General features: G+C 56.5%; 2 protein-coding genes across 2 annotated transcripts in view; one reads left to right on the top strand and one right to left on the bottom strand.

Annotated features, from left to right (window-relative positions):
* Nucleotides 1-4,884, bottom strand: part of BESB_037070 (dynein, axonemal, heavy chain 2 family protein) — a gene marked incomplete at both ends in the record, with an annotated part of 40,882 nt that extends 35,998 nt beyond the window's left edge. Inside the window, 8 exons of the mRNA XM_029362293.1 lie at nt 92-322; nt 592-765; nt 1,138-1,389; nt 1,821-2,047; nt 2,466-2,665; nt 3,186-3,352; nt 3,660-3,845; nt 4,363-4,884. Coding sequence (XP_029221258.1) covers nt 92-322; nt 592-765; nt 1,138-1,389; nt 1,821-2,047; nt 2,466-2,665; nt 3,186-3,352; nt 3,660-3,845; nt 4,363-4,884 — 1,959 coding nt within the window. The remainder of the gene's footprint in view (nt 1-91; nt 323-591; nt 766-1,137; nt 1,390-1,820; nt 2,048-2,465; nt 2,666-3,185; nt 3,353-3,659; nt 3,846-4,362) is intronic.
* Nucleotides 4,885-7,036: 2,152 nt separating this feature from the next.
* BESB_037060 (domain K- type RNA binding proteins family protein) lies at nt 7,037-12,100 on the top strand (the record flags this gene model as incomplete). Its single annotated transcript, XM_029362292.1, has 8 exons — nt 7,037-7,263; nt 7,493-7,641; nt 7,823-8,031; nt 8,305-8,453; nt 8,724-9,056; nt 9,281-9,514; nt 9,832-10,155; nt 12,016-12,100. 8 exons carry the CDS (start codon nt 7,037-7,039, stop codon nt 12,098-12,100), a joined length of 1,710 nt encoding a protein of 569 aa, XP_029221257.1.
* Nucleotides 12,101-13,859: the final 1,759 nt, after the last annotated feature.

Here is a 13,859-nt window from a genome sequence, read left to right as displayed (position 1 = left end):
CGAGCTCGCATACCGTGGCATATTCGTATATATATATATATATATGTTCGTGTCTGCACATGCACTTCCGCGTGTCTTTATTTTCTCTTACGACGAGCATAGAGCGGATGCTGCTGAAACTTTCGCGTGCGACGTCGGCCTCTCGGCAGGGCGGCATGTAGTACATGGCGTCGAGGGTGTCCATCTGCGCTTGGATTTTGAGGATTAGCCCGCGAGTCCACAGGCCCAGACCTGCGTGGCTCGGATGCTGGTAGGGAATCGAAAGCGCTTGTGGTGGGTTCTTCCGGATACATTCGAACTGCCGTTTGACGAGGGCAAGGTCCTGCGGAGCGAGAAAACATCGCGACATGCTTGGCGTCTTCCTCGGGTTCCCGAGATCCACAACTGTTTCGCCGCCAGCGTTTCGGTGTCGCATGCGTCTGGAACTAGAAAGGAAACCCGAACCGCTTTCCGAGGATCCAGGATGCCGCAGTAGGCAACCATTGCGCAAGGAGCTTGCTAGAAAGCCAAGCGTGCTTGCGAGAGCGAGGTTTTGGTATGTCTCACACACGCCCGTTTCCGCCACGTACTCTGCGTCGGGACAGCGTGTACCTGAATGAAGCGATTCCAGACATCGGCGTTCTTCTTTTCGAGAAATTTCTTGATCCGCGTGCGCTTCGCCAGCAAGTAAAATGCGTCGTACACCTGGCACGCTGCATCGACCGTCTGGACGCCGTCGAACGCGGAGGTAATGACATTCGTGTACATGAATTCCAGGTCCTTGACCTGAACGGACGAACGCATATTGCAGCTAAAAAGAATAAAACCCCAGCGTCCCTCAGTGTATACGTTCTCACCCCAGGCAGTGGAACCCTTGCCTTCACTAGGGCACACAGGGCGGGCTCGCCGCAGGCATAGAGCCTGTCGTCCTACACACGGTATAACGCCAGCAGGTGAACGTGGAGAGCACTTCCTCCAGATGCCATGGACTGGTACGGCAATCCTGTGATGTCTCTCTAGTTTCTTGCCCCTAACCTCGGAGCGGAAGCGTGCAGTTGCATGGCAGGCCCCAGTAACCTCCCGAGTCGAACAGGGGACACGAAACGTGAAGACGGCCGGTGGCTCGCGAACGACTGCAGAAAGATCGACGTTTTTCACCTGGTTTTTGAAGACCGCGAAGTCATCGTGCCATTTGGTGGCTTTGACGTCCAAGACGAAATAATCCAGATCGCGCAGCCTCCGCAGCCCCTTCGCAAATGCGTCCTCGATCTCGTAGATACTTCGAGACACTTCTTTGAAACGAAAACCGGCGAACATCGGCAGCGCAATCTGCTGTGCCCGTGTGTTGAAGTGTCGCTGGCATTCGCAGACCTCAAGGAGGTCGCAGCACCGCTGAACAAAGGCGTCGATCTAAAGATTGCGAAGCAAAAAAAGGCACACCCGCTCGCAGTCCATATGGGAGGCTCCCCAAGCGGCCTTCTGAGTCGCGCATTCGGTTATGGGCGATCGGCGCTGTGTACGCGCGAGACACTGATGAGAGAGAGGATCTTCACCAATAACTCCACTGTCATTTACTTTGCAGTGGGAGGGAGGATCTACACACGCCATTGCACTCGTTTTCCACTGCTAATTGTAGAGCGCTCATCCGGCAACTCTCCCTATGCGGCGCAGCAGATGCCCAAACCCCTTAGCGGATAGTTGGCACGCAAAACGCCGACAGGCCTGTGTCGCAACAGCGTAATCGCCGAGATATGCTGCGGCGTCTTTGCATTTTGAAACCAGAATCAGATCACTCCCTCGTGAGTAATTGCTCCAGCGACGAGCACGCAGACGCCTCTTACCTCAGCAAACACCGCGCCTTCGGGAAAGTCCCAGTGGCGTCCGTGCGAGCTGTGTCGCCTCACAAGTTTACACATTTGCTGATACAGGCGTTTCCAGGCTCGTCCGCACTCAGTCGACTGCTGAAGAGACGTTATCGCGTTGTCCACTACACCGCTCCAGATTAGACTCAGGTCGATGGCAGCTTGGCAGCGCTTTATCACTTCAGCCGATATCTTCCTAAGCAACCCTGTTGAGCAAAGTTGAGAGGGACAGTCGCAGGAAACGACTGGCAACGAGACAGGCTGATCCGTGCTCTTCGACAGCGAGACATGCATGTGCCTGCAGTCCATTGGGTACACCCTCCAAACAGAAGCGCCTGCAGCGTAGTGCAAAGGACTGTACGCCGATGATCCTTTAGAGGCGCGGCGATCAGTTGATTGACTGTTCGTCACAGTCCTCTCGTATGGAAGGTTTTACAAGGAATGCCAACTGTTCGCGGGCTTCCGAGAAGCCTCTCTTTGTGAGCTTTTCCAGCGTGTGTTGCTGTGGACACAGCCCGCCACGGCAGTGGTTTTTCCAATCGACGCATATTCGCTTAACTTTTTCGGCAAGTCGAGTCCGATGGGCTGGGGTGTTACATCTCCGCGTTGGCTGCTTCTACACACCTGAGATGCGGTCTGACGTATTGTAGTAAGTGGAAGTTGACCAGATCATCCGGACGGAGTTGAGAAGCTGCTGAAGAATGGGCGGAATCGCCTCGGGTTTTGCTTGTGCCAGTTTCTCTGACGGCTTCTCCAGAGCTGAAAGGAACTTCAGGTTGTCTTCAGCTTCCAGAGAGGCTTGGTGAACATCGGCTTGGACAGCTCTGTGAGAATACAGTTGGCAAGCAAGGTCAGTAACATGGCAGGAGCAGAGTCCCTTTTGCCCGAAGACCACTTGTGGTGGAAACCCCAAGAATGCTCTCAGCTTCACTCTTCTCGATTGCGAAACGCTTCGCCAAAATAGAGACACTAGCCACGTGATTCCAGCGCCGTGGACGATCGGTCCTCAGAGTGCCTCAGGCAAGGTACCTTTTCTCTGATGGCAATTCCTGAGAAGCAGTCTGTCTATTACAGGGCACGCGGCGCAGGCGAGATTCTAATCTCTTCACGTGAGCTGCTGGAAAAACAAATATCCAGTTGGTGTAGGGTGGTTCAGCCGTCTGGCTCTGAACGCCAGCTGCGGATGGTGACTGCGCAGCAGTCACGCCCAACTCCAACGAAGAGCAGAGTGTATGTCATCCAATAGCTACTCGTGAGGGAACGACGCTCGACAGCAGTTGCAAGTCTCGCTCCACTCGCTCCGCGTGATTGTGTCGTGCTGCGTGGTAGGCCTATGAGCCGAACCTGAACTGTTTCAAGTAAGTTGACTTTGAGAGCTCGAGCAACTCGAAGATTCTTAGGACAGCCTGGCTCTTGAACTGCTCCATTAGCCGGGAAAAATTCACTGCCCTCTCGCGCCAGAAACGAATCTCGTCGAGATGTCCAGTGTTGTCAGCGTCTTGAGTCGTATCCTGCGCGAGACCCACCGACGTCGAAACATTGCAAGTCCGATCTGCGGATTAGCTGAACTAATGTAGTCTAGCGGCCTCTTGCGTTTATTTGAGGGGACTTCTGTGGCTCATGCGCTGCAGGAGGGTGACGTTACACGGGGGGTCAACGTGCAGAGCTACTGTGAGTGCCGCCTGCGTGTCTGCCTGCGTCGATTTTCGTGGCTGCAGATAACAGCACGTCTAATACAAGCGGATAAAAACGGTTTTCTATTGCCCTGACAGTGGAGGGGGCGTCAGTTTTTCGTCAGTGCTTCAGAGCGAGAGTCACCTGAACCATCATAACTTCCTTGATTTGGCGGGTCCAGTAGATGACTGTGGCTTCTAGTCGCTGGACGAGATCCTTGTCTTTCAGAGCCGCCCCTAAGTCAGACAGGTCTTCGATGGGGACGTAGAGCAGCGTTGCGCCTTTGGCCTGGTAGACCGTCTCTGTCACGCTTGCGAGGAAGCGCTGCAGCTTCAGAGTGCAGACGCCATGACAAGCGAGACGTGCAGTCTTATCGAATGTCCGAAGCACTCTACGGAGACAGCTCCAACGTCAGCTGCTCTGCGCCTCAACGAAGTCCATGAGTAGTCAGCTGCAGTGCTTCTGGCAGCTGAAAACTGGAATCGAAGGCATCGAGCAGGACGGCGTCACTCCACACCCAGGCCGTCTAGATGGGATGCGCAAACGACTGGGTAGAAGGAGGGAAGCCACAAATGGGTGCCGAAGCGAACACCCTGTGAGTTAGCAACTTCCGACTAGAGAAGTATATCAACGCGTATACACTGTTACGGAGGGCTAACGGCAAGAACTCCATATCCTGCCGCTGCCTGCAGATCCGGCAAGGTTGGTAGTCCAGCAGGCGCTGTGTAGGCAGGTTTGGCGTCGGTCCTAGGAGAGAAGCATTTACTCGCGAGTGGTAATTCCGAAGACCCTGCTACTTTTCTGCAGCAGATAGGTACGGCGTGTGTGCACGCCTCTGGATCCGTACCTGCCCGGTAAAGTCTTTGCGAACGTTCTCTGGCCAGCCACGCTCTTTCATGGAGAAAGGAACATAGACGCCGCTTAAGAGAGTGATGAGGGACTTGAGCATGTCCCCCCGGATGCAAGAAAAGAAGACGTGCTCGTTCAGCGTCGCCTTCGTCAGCGGGGCGGCGGTTCGCTTTCCGAAGAAGACGAACTCGCGGACTTGCCCCGAGCGAACTTCACTTGGAACCCGGTTTCTGCTGAAGACTAGCCGCGGGGGCTCATCTGGCGCCTTGACTTGGCCGAAATACACAAAGAGTTTGTGTTGCGAGCTATCTTGGCACCACTCGAGAAACTGCTGGCTGTAGGTCGGCGACCAGTGCTCCTCTACGTCAAACTCAGACAGCGGCAAGCGAGGCTTCAGCCAGCTCGCACATGTCTCCGCGTCTAACGGATCGGAAGAACCCGAGCTTCGTACGTGCAACGGCGGGTCAGAGTTCTTACACTCTGCGCCACGAACCGGCGCGCGACCTGCTGAAACGCTCATGCTGCCGGCTCTTCAAAAACAACGCAGCAGCGGGTGGGATGGCAGATAGTGAGGGCTGAGTGCCTGACCGCCGGAAGGCGAATAGAGATTAACGGGCAAACCCTGTTTTCTGGGCTGCCGTGCAACTGCGGCTGAGGGCGGCCTGACGCGTAAGCTCTGAGAGGCAGAAAAACCACGCAGAGTAGCGAAAGTCGCGGCCTCACTAGGAGCAGACGATGTGAGGCGCCGCCGCTGCGGTGTTTTGCCTGTTGGACTGTACGCCGGATCGCGGAGTCATGAGCAGTGACCAGGTGCGGCAGATTTGACGAAAGAGTGCCAGTGCCGATGACCGGCAGGCCCGCGGAGTGTGAACATACGAATCTGACAAGCTCCACTGTGACGGAGGAGGTCTCAATTACAGTGCCCGCAAGGCAGCATTCACTTGCTGAGAGAACAGAGAGGAGTCCATACCGCTGGGTTCATTGGCATCTCAATCCGAATCGTGCCAGCGTTGCCGCCAGTGACTCCTCTCTTTGCCAAACCAGCACGAAAACCAGGCAGTTATCGCAGAGGTTACTAGACGTGCATGGGACGAGTGAATGAGTAGCACAGAGCGTTCCAGGAGGGAGAGGGCAAAAGCCCTGGGGAGACTCTTTGAGTTGACAAGCGCCCTTGAACGAGTCTTCTTTCTTGCTGCATTGCTCCGCAGTGAGCGTCACGCGCTTCAGATGGAGCGGTCACACACTCGCACTTTGACCACTGCATTCTGCTGATACGAAAACGTCACACTTCATTCCCGCCGCTCCCTGGCTAAGTAAGTTAAAGCCGCGGATGTTATCGTTGTGTAGCCCGATTTCGTCCATGCGATGCCTTCGTGAGCTTGGATACCTCCGGAGATAGCACTACAAGGACGGCCCCCCGGCTCGGGTCGGCGTCAGACATCGAGAGCAAATTTAGGGTTCCAAAACGTTCGTTCCCTGGGGCGCAGCTCAGCACACGCAGCCTGAGAAGTCGTGGTGGCTTGGAACTGGCGCGAGAGAGAGTGTCTGCAGTGAGGAGGGTCGTCGCGAGTCGCAAGATTCGAGAAAAGTTGCGGAGCCGAAGGAGAGCCGGTGCGGTGGGCGGTACTTGTGAGTGCTAAACCGTTTCTCGGCTTACTAGCACTGCACTCTCGACGGGGACGAGATCGCGCTCGTCGCACTCCACTTGCCGACTGGGAATCGAGGTCGGCGTATGTGCGGGCTGCGCATGAAGGCTGTGCGGCGAGTCCGCCGGAGCGGTTAGAGCGGCGGACAGCACCTCGGTTGTGGTATGTCTCCCTCCAGTTAAACACGGCTGCACTCCGGCGAAAGACGGAACCCGCCGTTTTGAAAAGGGAATTCGCGGATGTCTTCTTGCCCGCTTCTCCGTAGTCTACGTGTACCCGGTCCATTCTGCATCGGGCGGTGTCTGGCTTAGTTTGGAGTTGGAGTTTTGCTCATCTCTTTTGCGGTGGTGGGAAAGGCAGTCGTTCTTTTTCTCGGAACCAGAATCCAGTGTTGCGGGCGCAGCACGACATACGACGCAATTCTCCAAGTGGCGTCTGTCCTTCCAGCGCCTTCTCATCTCTACCATTTTACTTTCCTAGGTTAGCTCAACCGCCGTGATTCCTTCACACGTCCTCGTGTCCGCGGCAGCCCGGCAGTGTTTTCCGCTTCCCCCACAGTTCTCTATTCTCTGTCCCTTTGTGGCGTGCCTTGTCGTTAAAGCTGTGCGCATATTTTATGCGAGAAATATACTATTCTTCTGCGTACGGTTTGCAGGACGCGTGTCGCATTCACTTGCGTGTAGTTGCCCTTAAGAATTGGACCTCTTCGTTTGTAACACGCCGCTTCCCCGGCGTCACACGACGGAATTTGAGCAACCCCTCCGCGTCACACGGTTCCCAGCGACCTACACTGCAGAACAGCGTCACTTTTCGTGGCGGTAACTCCGATCACGCTCAACCTTCGGTTCCTAAAGCAAGCTTGCGTGTGCCGGGTTTGAATTACCCGGCTTTTCTGTGTTGTGGCGCGGTCGTGAACGCCGTCGGCGGAGTTTCCGTTCCCCGACTGTTGGTGCAGGGCGGGATCCGAACGGGTTTCAGTACGAGCGGGCAGGCTGTCGTACGTTCGATTTTCAGGCGCAATCCAAAATGACGCAGGAGGAAGACGTGAAGATGGACGGGCGATCCTCGAGAGGTCCTTCGCGCTCTCGCGAACCGTCCCGCTCCAGAGAGCGGTCGCCGCGGCAAGATAGATCGCTCCCCCGCGACGGAGAACTCCGCGAAAGCGCCGGCAACGGCGACGATCGTCGAGCGGGAAGCATGGATCGCAGAAGCAGGTCGCGCTCCTACCGTTCTCCGCGGAGGTCGGAATCCAGGTAGGCGGGCAACGCATGAACTTCCAGGCAGACGCAAGACCACTGTCTTGCGTCTGCCCAACTGATAAGCGCGCCGCAATGACCGACCATGGCTTCAGATGGAGCGGAGAAGCGGCTGATCTGCCGTCCTCGCCGGCGGAGACGCTCGAGGCGCTACGGGGATTGTTTTTTGGAGCTGGAGAAACGTCTTCACTTTGAGTTGGCTTATGTCTGCGTCACTGTTTCGCAGGAGCTCCTCCAAGAACGGCCGGCGGAACTCCCGTTCTGCAAGCCGATCTCGCGAAGGCACGCGCCACCCTGATGGATATTGGACCGACGGCAAGGAGGCTTTCATTCTGAACATCGCGGACGAAGATGCGTCTTTCATTCTCGGCTCCGGTGCGTGTCGTTCACAACTGAGCGACCTCAATGGCAGCTGCGTGCAGGGTCGACGCGCCTGCTGCTCGCGGCACACTTGTTCCGGCTTGCGTGGGCGTTGGGGGCGTGTGCGTGGAAGGATGACGCGAGCAGAGTTTTGTTTCGTGGAGCAAATTTCGGGCTTTTTTTTGTTTTTTACCAGGCGGGCGAACGAAACGCAAGCTGAGCCACGTGTGCGGCGCGGATCTGAACATTCTCGAGAGGGATGGTCGCACCGTTCTCGAAATCCGCGGCACTCCAGACACCATCGACAGGGCGAAAATGTACATCGGCTTCGTTATGCAGCAGCGCGTGGGTCCCGTGGCGCTGCCACCGGACGCAGAGAAGAGAGATGATTTGACTATCATCCATGTAAGTCCGTCTCAAACAGGCATTCCGTGGACTACTCGTCTGGGGCGACCGCGCTGGCAGCGAGTGGGCGATGAGCACAGCTTCACGTTTCGCACACTGACTGCTGTGTCTGTATCAGGTGCGGCCTTTTTTGTGTATTTGGCTGTCGTAAGACCCTCGCTGCAGAGACGGCGCAGCGACTTTCTCTGTGTCATCATGTGGAAATCACCGACAACGCAGCTCTCACGGCGCGTCGTGAATGCAAGCGGAATTATTTCGGCCCTCTCTTTGCAGGTGCCGCACGAGTGCGTTGGCTACGTGACCGGTCGAAAGGGAGCAGGGCTTCGCAGCGTCGAGGAAGAATGGAACACTTTGATGTTCTTCACTGATCTCCGCTCCAAGGAGGCGGGTGAAACCGAAAAGCTGGCTATCTTTGGAGAGATGTACGTGGCAGAGGGGGTTGTTGCGAAAGCTCCTCTTTCTTACTTGGGGGGGGGAGAGTAACGGGAAGGACTGCCGGTCGCCCGTGGAAGTTCGCGTGCTCGCAGATTGGGAGTCCGCGTTGTAGAAGGTTGCCGAATAACGGAGAAAACGAGTTGTTTCTGTTGCACATAGACCGTGCATGGCAGCTAGTCAGTGGTGGTGGAGAGGAAGTTAGTTGCTGGGAGTTGCAGTGCAATTTGTGATTTTGGTTCCATGCTGAGTGCCCTCAGGCGAGCACGCCGAGGATCCGAGTTGAAGGTGATGAGCGCCGTAGAGCAGAAGATGCCTGGCTACTTCATCAAGGACGACGAGGAGCATTTTTCGAACAACCCTGATTTCGATACTGACCGCATTCCCATCAAGCTGGAGGACTACTCTTACGCTCTCGGTCAGCGCGGAAGCACCAGAAAGAAGCTCGCGCGCGCGTCAGGCGCCATCCTGGAATACGTCGGTCGGCATGCGTATATCGCAGGAACATTGGCAGAGCGAACGCGCGCGCGCCAGTACCTCCAGTGGCTGTGCGCGCAGAGGACGTCGTACGTCCACGTGGAAACTGATGGACGGTAAGGGCCTCACGTCGGGTCAAGGATGCGCCATTTGCCAGCTTCTTTCGAAGTCAGGTTTCTTTCTGCCGCATGGGCGAAATCATAGAACCGCGGTTTGGGTGTTTTTCCGGGTTGTCTGGGGGGTTACTGGGTCCTCCAGTATGTTCACGATGCCCGAGAGGGCGCAAAGTAACTCCATTTTGCATTCTGTGGCGTCTTTGGCGGGCGGTTTGTGTGTGCAGCGACGACTGCGATGTTGTCTCACTTCCGGTGGACGCCGTCGCGTACGTGACTGGGAGCAAGGGCAGCAACTTGCGTCGTGCGGAGGAGGAGACGGGCACGTTCATCTTCCTCGACGGGTCGCGGGGAGGCAGAGATGAGCGTCTGCTTATTTTCGGCTGGAATGCGGAGGCCCGATCGCGAGCCAGACAGAAGATCCTTGCTCGCGTCGACGAGAAGATGTCTGGCCGCGCGAGGTAAGCGGTCGCGTTGCTGTCTTCGCGCACGCAAGTTGCGTGCGGAACGCATTTGGCAGAGAGTGCTTCAACATAGACAGTTTGCTGTCAGCAAATATGTCAGGGGACATCGACTGAGGAGTGGGTGTCATACATGCCTCTCTCGTCAACTGGGCCATATCAGGGCGATATGCGCGGGCTTCAGACAGTGAACCGCGTGGAATGTCCAGCAGGGTTCTTCGGCCGCGAAGGCAAGCCTTCTTTGCAGGCAGTCCCGTGTGCTGCCGTGTCCGTGTTGTATCTGTTTTGATGTCGGGTTGGTGCTGTCGCGTCTTCAGACCCATTGGTGCCGCTCAGGGTCGTTACCGATCTCGCAGCCCGCGGTACGACCGCCGCTACGGCGGCTACGATGACTACCGAGGAGGATATGGAAGCGGCTATGGCAGCAGTTATGGAGGCCGCGATTCAGGCGGACGGGGCTACTACGGAGGACGTGGAGGCGGCAGTTACCATGGCGGCCGCGACCGATCGCCGAGCAGAGATGGATACCACGGAAGAAGTCGATCTCGCGATTACTACAGCCGTGGAGGCCGCGACCGCTCGCGGAGCTACGATAACTACGACAGCTACCGCGGAAGCGGCAGCGGACGGGATCGCCACAGGTAGGCCTCAGCAGAGGGCGTGCATGTCTCTCCGGTCGAGACGAGTGTGCGAAAGTGCTTCGGCCGGAGGACCCTTCGAATGCATCCGTCCTCTCGCAAACGAGTGGCGAGACTGTCCCGAGCACGTTTGGCGCAGGCCAGGTGAACTGTTGTGCGGGCGTGCAAAGGCGTTGAGAGAGGGTGAACCCTGAACGGTTCGGGGGGGAGTTGTTTTTGGCAAAGTGAAGTGTAGGAAGCGGTGTGCGGTGCCCATGACAAAGCGGAAGACACGGAGTGTGCGCGAGGCGCGCGAGGCCGGGGATGCGTGGCGCTTGGGGGTGCGAGGAAGGGAGCTCGACTGCCTCTTCTGCGCCGTGAGCGACGGTGGCATCGCGCGACCGACGCGAGGAAGCGCGTTGGTGTTCATTCACGTGGTATATGGTGTACGTCTGCAACCCGTACAGGTAGAGAGGGGCTGGATCCTCGCGCTCGTTTAAGATCCTCGGGTTGCATGAAACAAAAAAGAGGCAGCAGTCGCGCGCAGTTGACGTCCGTTCCGGATATCCACTTCATGTCGGTTGGGGGTCTCACGTGGAAGCCGAGTTCGCGCACTCACATCTCGTAGTCAACCCCCGTCGTGTCCGCGCCCCGCTATCTAGTTGCCAAGACTTTGCGCACCGAGACAAGCGAAGTATGAGTGTACGACGTGCAGACGCTCTCTGGGCACGTATGCTGTACGCGGTCGGGCTCCGTCATCGTGTCCGGGAACACACTGGATGTGCTGATAGATCAAGGCCGTGTTTGTGGCTTGTTGACGGCTCGCCCTCGTGCTGGTGGTGACCCGCACCGTAGAACAGTTATTCCATGTCCGAGGCGTTCGTGTGGAGACGCGTGCGGCAAGCACTGCTTCCAGTTCACCGTCTAGGCGCCCATTTCCAAACGAGCTGTCCGCGGCACGTTTACCCAGAGAGCAGAATTCACCTGTTTGCGCGAGACCGTCGAGGCGTCGCTCATAGTGTGTGCTGAACGAAATAGTCGGAAACAGAGGGAGAGCAGGGAGAACCCGACCGCCTAGACGTCAGGATCTCCTCATCTATAGCTCAAAGGGTATACTCGTCTGTCACAGCAGGGGTCGGAAGTGCTAGGCCGCATGTATAGTGTTTTGACGGGTTCAGGCGCACTGATACGTTGAACGACGCCGTACTAGGAGCATGTGGTGCGAGCGTAGGCGTACGGTGTCATGCGGGAGGGAGCTGTGATGTATAGTTACCTACAACGTACCGGAAGTGGAAGGGCGAAATCATGCTTCCACGGTGTGGGAATCCCGTGTCATGTGGGCGTGGTTGGCTACGTGGGGCTTTCGAATTTTCTCGACATCTGTTCAGTCGAGCCATTTCGTGGGTTCGTCTGTGTTTTTGCGGAGCTGTCGCCACACGCGAAATGTGGCTGGGTGCTCAGGGGATGCGTTATGGATCTCGCTCGTGTAAACAGCCCTCGTCCGGCCGTAGCATGTTCGCCGAGCAGAAAAGGAGATTTCCGGTGGAGCCGTCTGGTGGCCTTTTCAGAATCAGTTTGGGGTCGCGTGTCGAGAAACGGGTCCTCCCCCCTGTCTTTCGGTTTCTACTTCGTGCAAGGCTCTGCTCGCCTCTATTACTGGAGCAGTCGAACGAGAGGGAACTTCGTCAAGTTCCGGCCTGGAGTTGCCGTCGAGAGCAGGGACGATTGAGTACCCTCGCAGTCGAGTGTTGATCGCGGACGCGCGCAACGCTTTCGTTTCTTCGCCCCCAGGCACCGTCCGCTTCGGAGTGTCGGCTCGGGATGTTCCACTTGTGCGCGTGGCTCATGTCTGGTGTCTCGTGTGTGTGTTTGCGTTGTCTGCAGGAGCTACAGCCGTGAGCGAAGGTACTCACAGGAACGAAGTGGCTACCGTGACACGAGAGACACTCGTGATAGATACAGGCGATAGGCTATCGGCGCTCAGGAGAGCGATGGGGGACGCGGACGCCCGTGCGTTTCTCCACCGCCATTTTATCTGCGTCCCTATGGGGGCCGTAGGACACGCCATCACGCTAGCGTTGAAGAATGCGGCGAACGACTGTTTGCCCACGAGCAGTAGGATCGCTTCCTTGTTTGTATAATTTTGCGGAATTCGCACGCTCGGGAAAGCGTGTGGCGGGTCGTATCGTCTAAGAAACGCGGAGCGTCCGTCATTCGATCATATCCTTTCGTTTACGAAGTTCCGACTGTGCTTGCGCCGCCGCCATTCGTTGCACAGAGGGAGCGTGGAAAACGGTTTAATATTCTTTCGGTTGGCAAAAATTGCGCGGAGAGAGAGCGCGATCGCGCACACGTACACGTAGCCGCACCAGTACTCCCGGCAGCTGGAAGCCGTGGCTTCCGCCGTACTGAAACCATCAAACAAGCCGCCTTGGCGCGATATGAGTCGTGTATTGACGCGTGGCGGTTTCTGCCTGAATGAGCAGCTGACCAATGTTAGTGCGGTTGCCTCGGTGTACCATACGCAGTGCAGCCGGCACTGTTGACGAATGCCGTCACGCCTCACGTGCGTACCCCCAGGGGTGAGGCAGCGTTTGATTGAACGCGAACCAACCTGCGCAAAGCTACTTTGGTGTGATGGCTTCGGAGCGCGTGGTGGCATATGATGTGCGTGCGAGGTGCGGCGGCAACACGATCTCAGAGTAAACTGTAGTGTCGTGCAAACGTGTGATGCTTCGTGGCTCGCCTGTCAGCGCGCACAGACACCGGGTGCCTTAGAACCGGGCTTGCCACAAGATTGCGCCGCCTCTTCAACGAATATACACTTTACGGAGGAGAAAAAGAGTCCAAGCGAAGCGGCACAGAACGTCTAATCAGCCTCGGAATGCTCACGGCCAAGTGATGACTTGGCAGTGTCTTCCCTGAAGCACTAAGCATGGCGATGGTGTTACCATACGCAACTGAGATCTGTGTAATCTATTCGTGGGATTAGACTGCCAGACAGAGCGGCGGAAGGAGAGAATTGACTACCACTCGAGTTGGTCTTTCCCTCAGCCAATTTTTTTGCCCCGCAGTTCATGTTACTGCCGAATACTTCGGCTGTGTTATGTTACGAGGGAAAAGAGGAGTGGCCTCTTTGTAGCAACTGTTCTGAAGCACCTTTACAAAAGAGCCCTTCGGGAGGATCAATGGCTAGCGTTCTCCGATCGTTGGCGGTTGAGATTTTGCAGAGCCGCGGGGGGTCGCTTACTGGGGCTAGCCGTCTTTTTTGACGAGTGAAATATGTGTGCACGAAGCCAGCACGCTTCCAGCCACCCGAGCATAGGCTCACGCTGCGTGACTTCTCGAGCGGGATGCAGAACTCCCTGTCGTGGGAAATTGCACGTTTTCGCGTACCAGACCAACCGCGGTGAGGGCAGAAACCTTCAACGTCAAGTTGCTCATGCCACACGCTGGCAAGCTCCCGTTGAAAAAGGCGTCACTTGGGCGCCTGGAGGCCGAAACTTTTCAACTGACCTCACAGTCGTACGGAACGAATCCTCCACCGTGCTTGATTCCGCTTTTCTCGATTCTTACAAGCACAGCGGCTTCCACAGGTAAAAAGTCAATGTACAACCTTGGCCCCTTTCTGTGAAGTTGAGGTGGTTTGGATCATGAGCAGTGGCTCATGCGTTTTCAAAATCTTGGCGTGAGTGGCAGAATGATGCAATCAGGACTGTACAGTGGAG

This window comes from Besnoitia besnoiti, chromosome II (assembly GCF_002563875.1).
Source record: "Besnoitia besnoiti strain Bb-Ger1 chromosome II, whole genome shotgun sequence".
Classification (NCBI taxonomy): Eukaryota; Apicomplexa; class Conoidasida; order Eucoccidiorida; family Sarcocystidae; genus Besnoitia; species Besnoitia besnoiti.
Note: the sequence above shows the minus strand (reverse complement) of the source record. Positions and strands in the feature narration are given on the sequence as shown.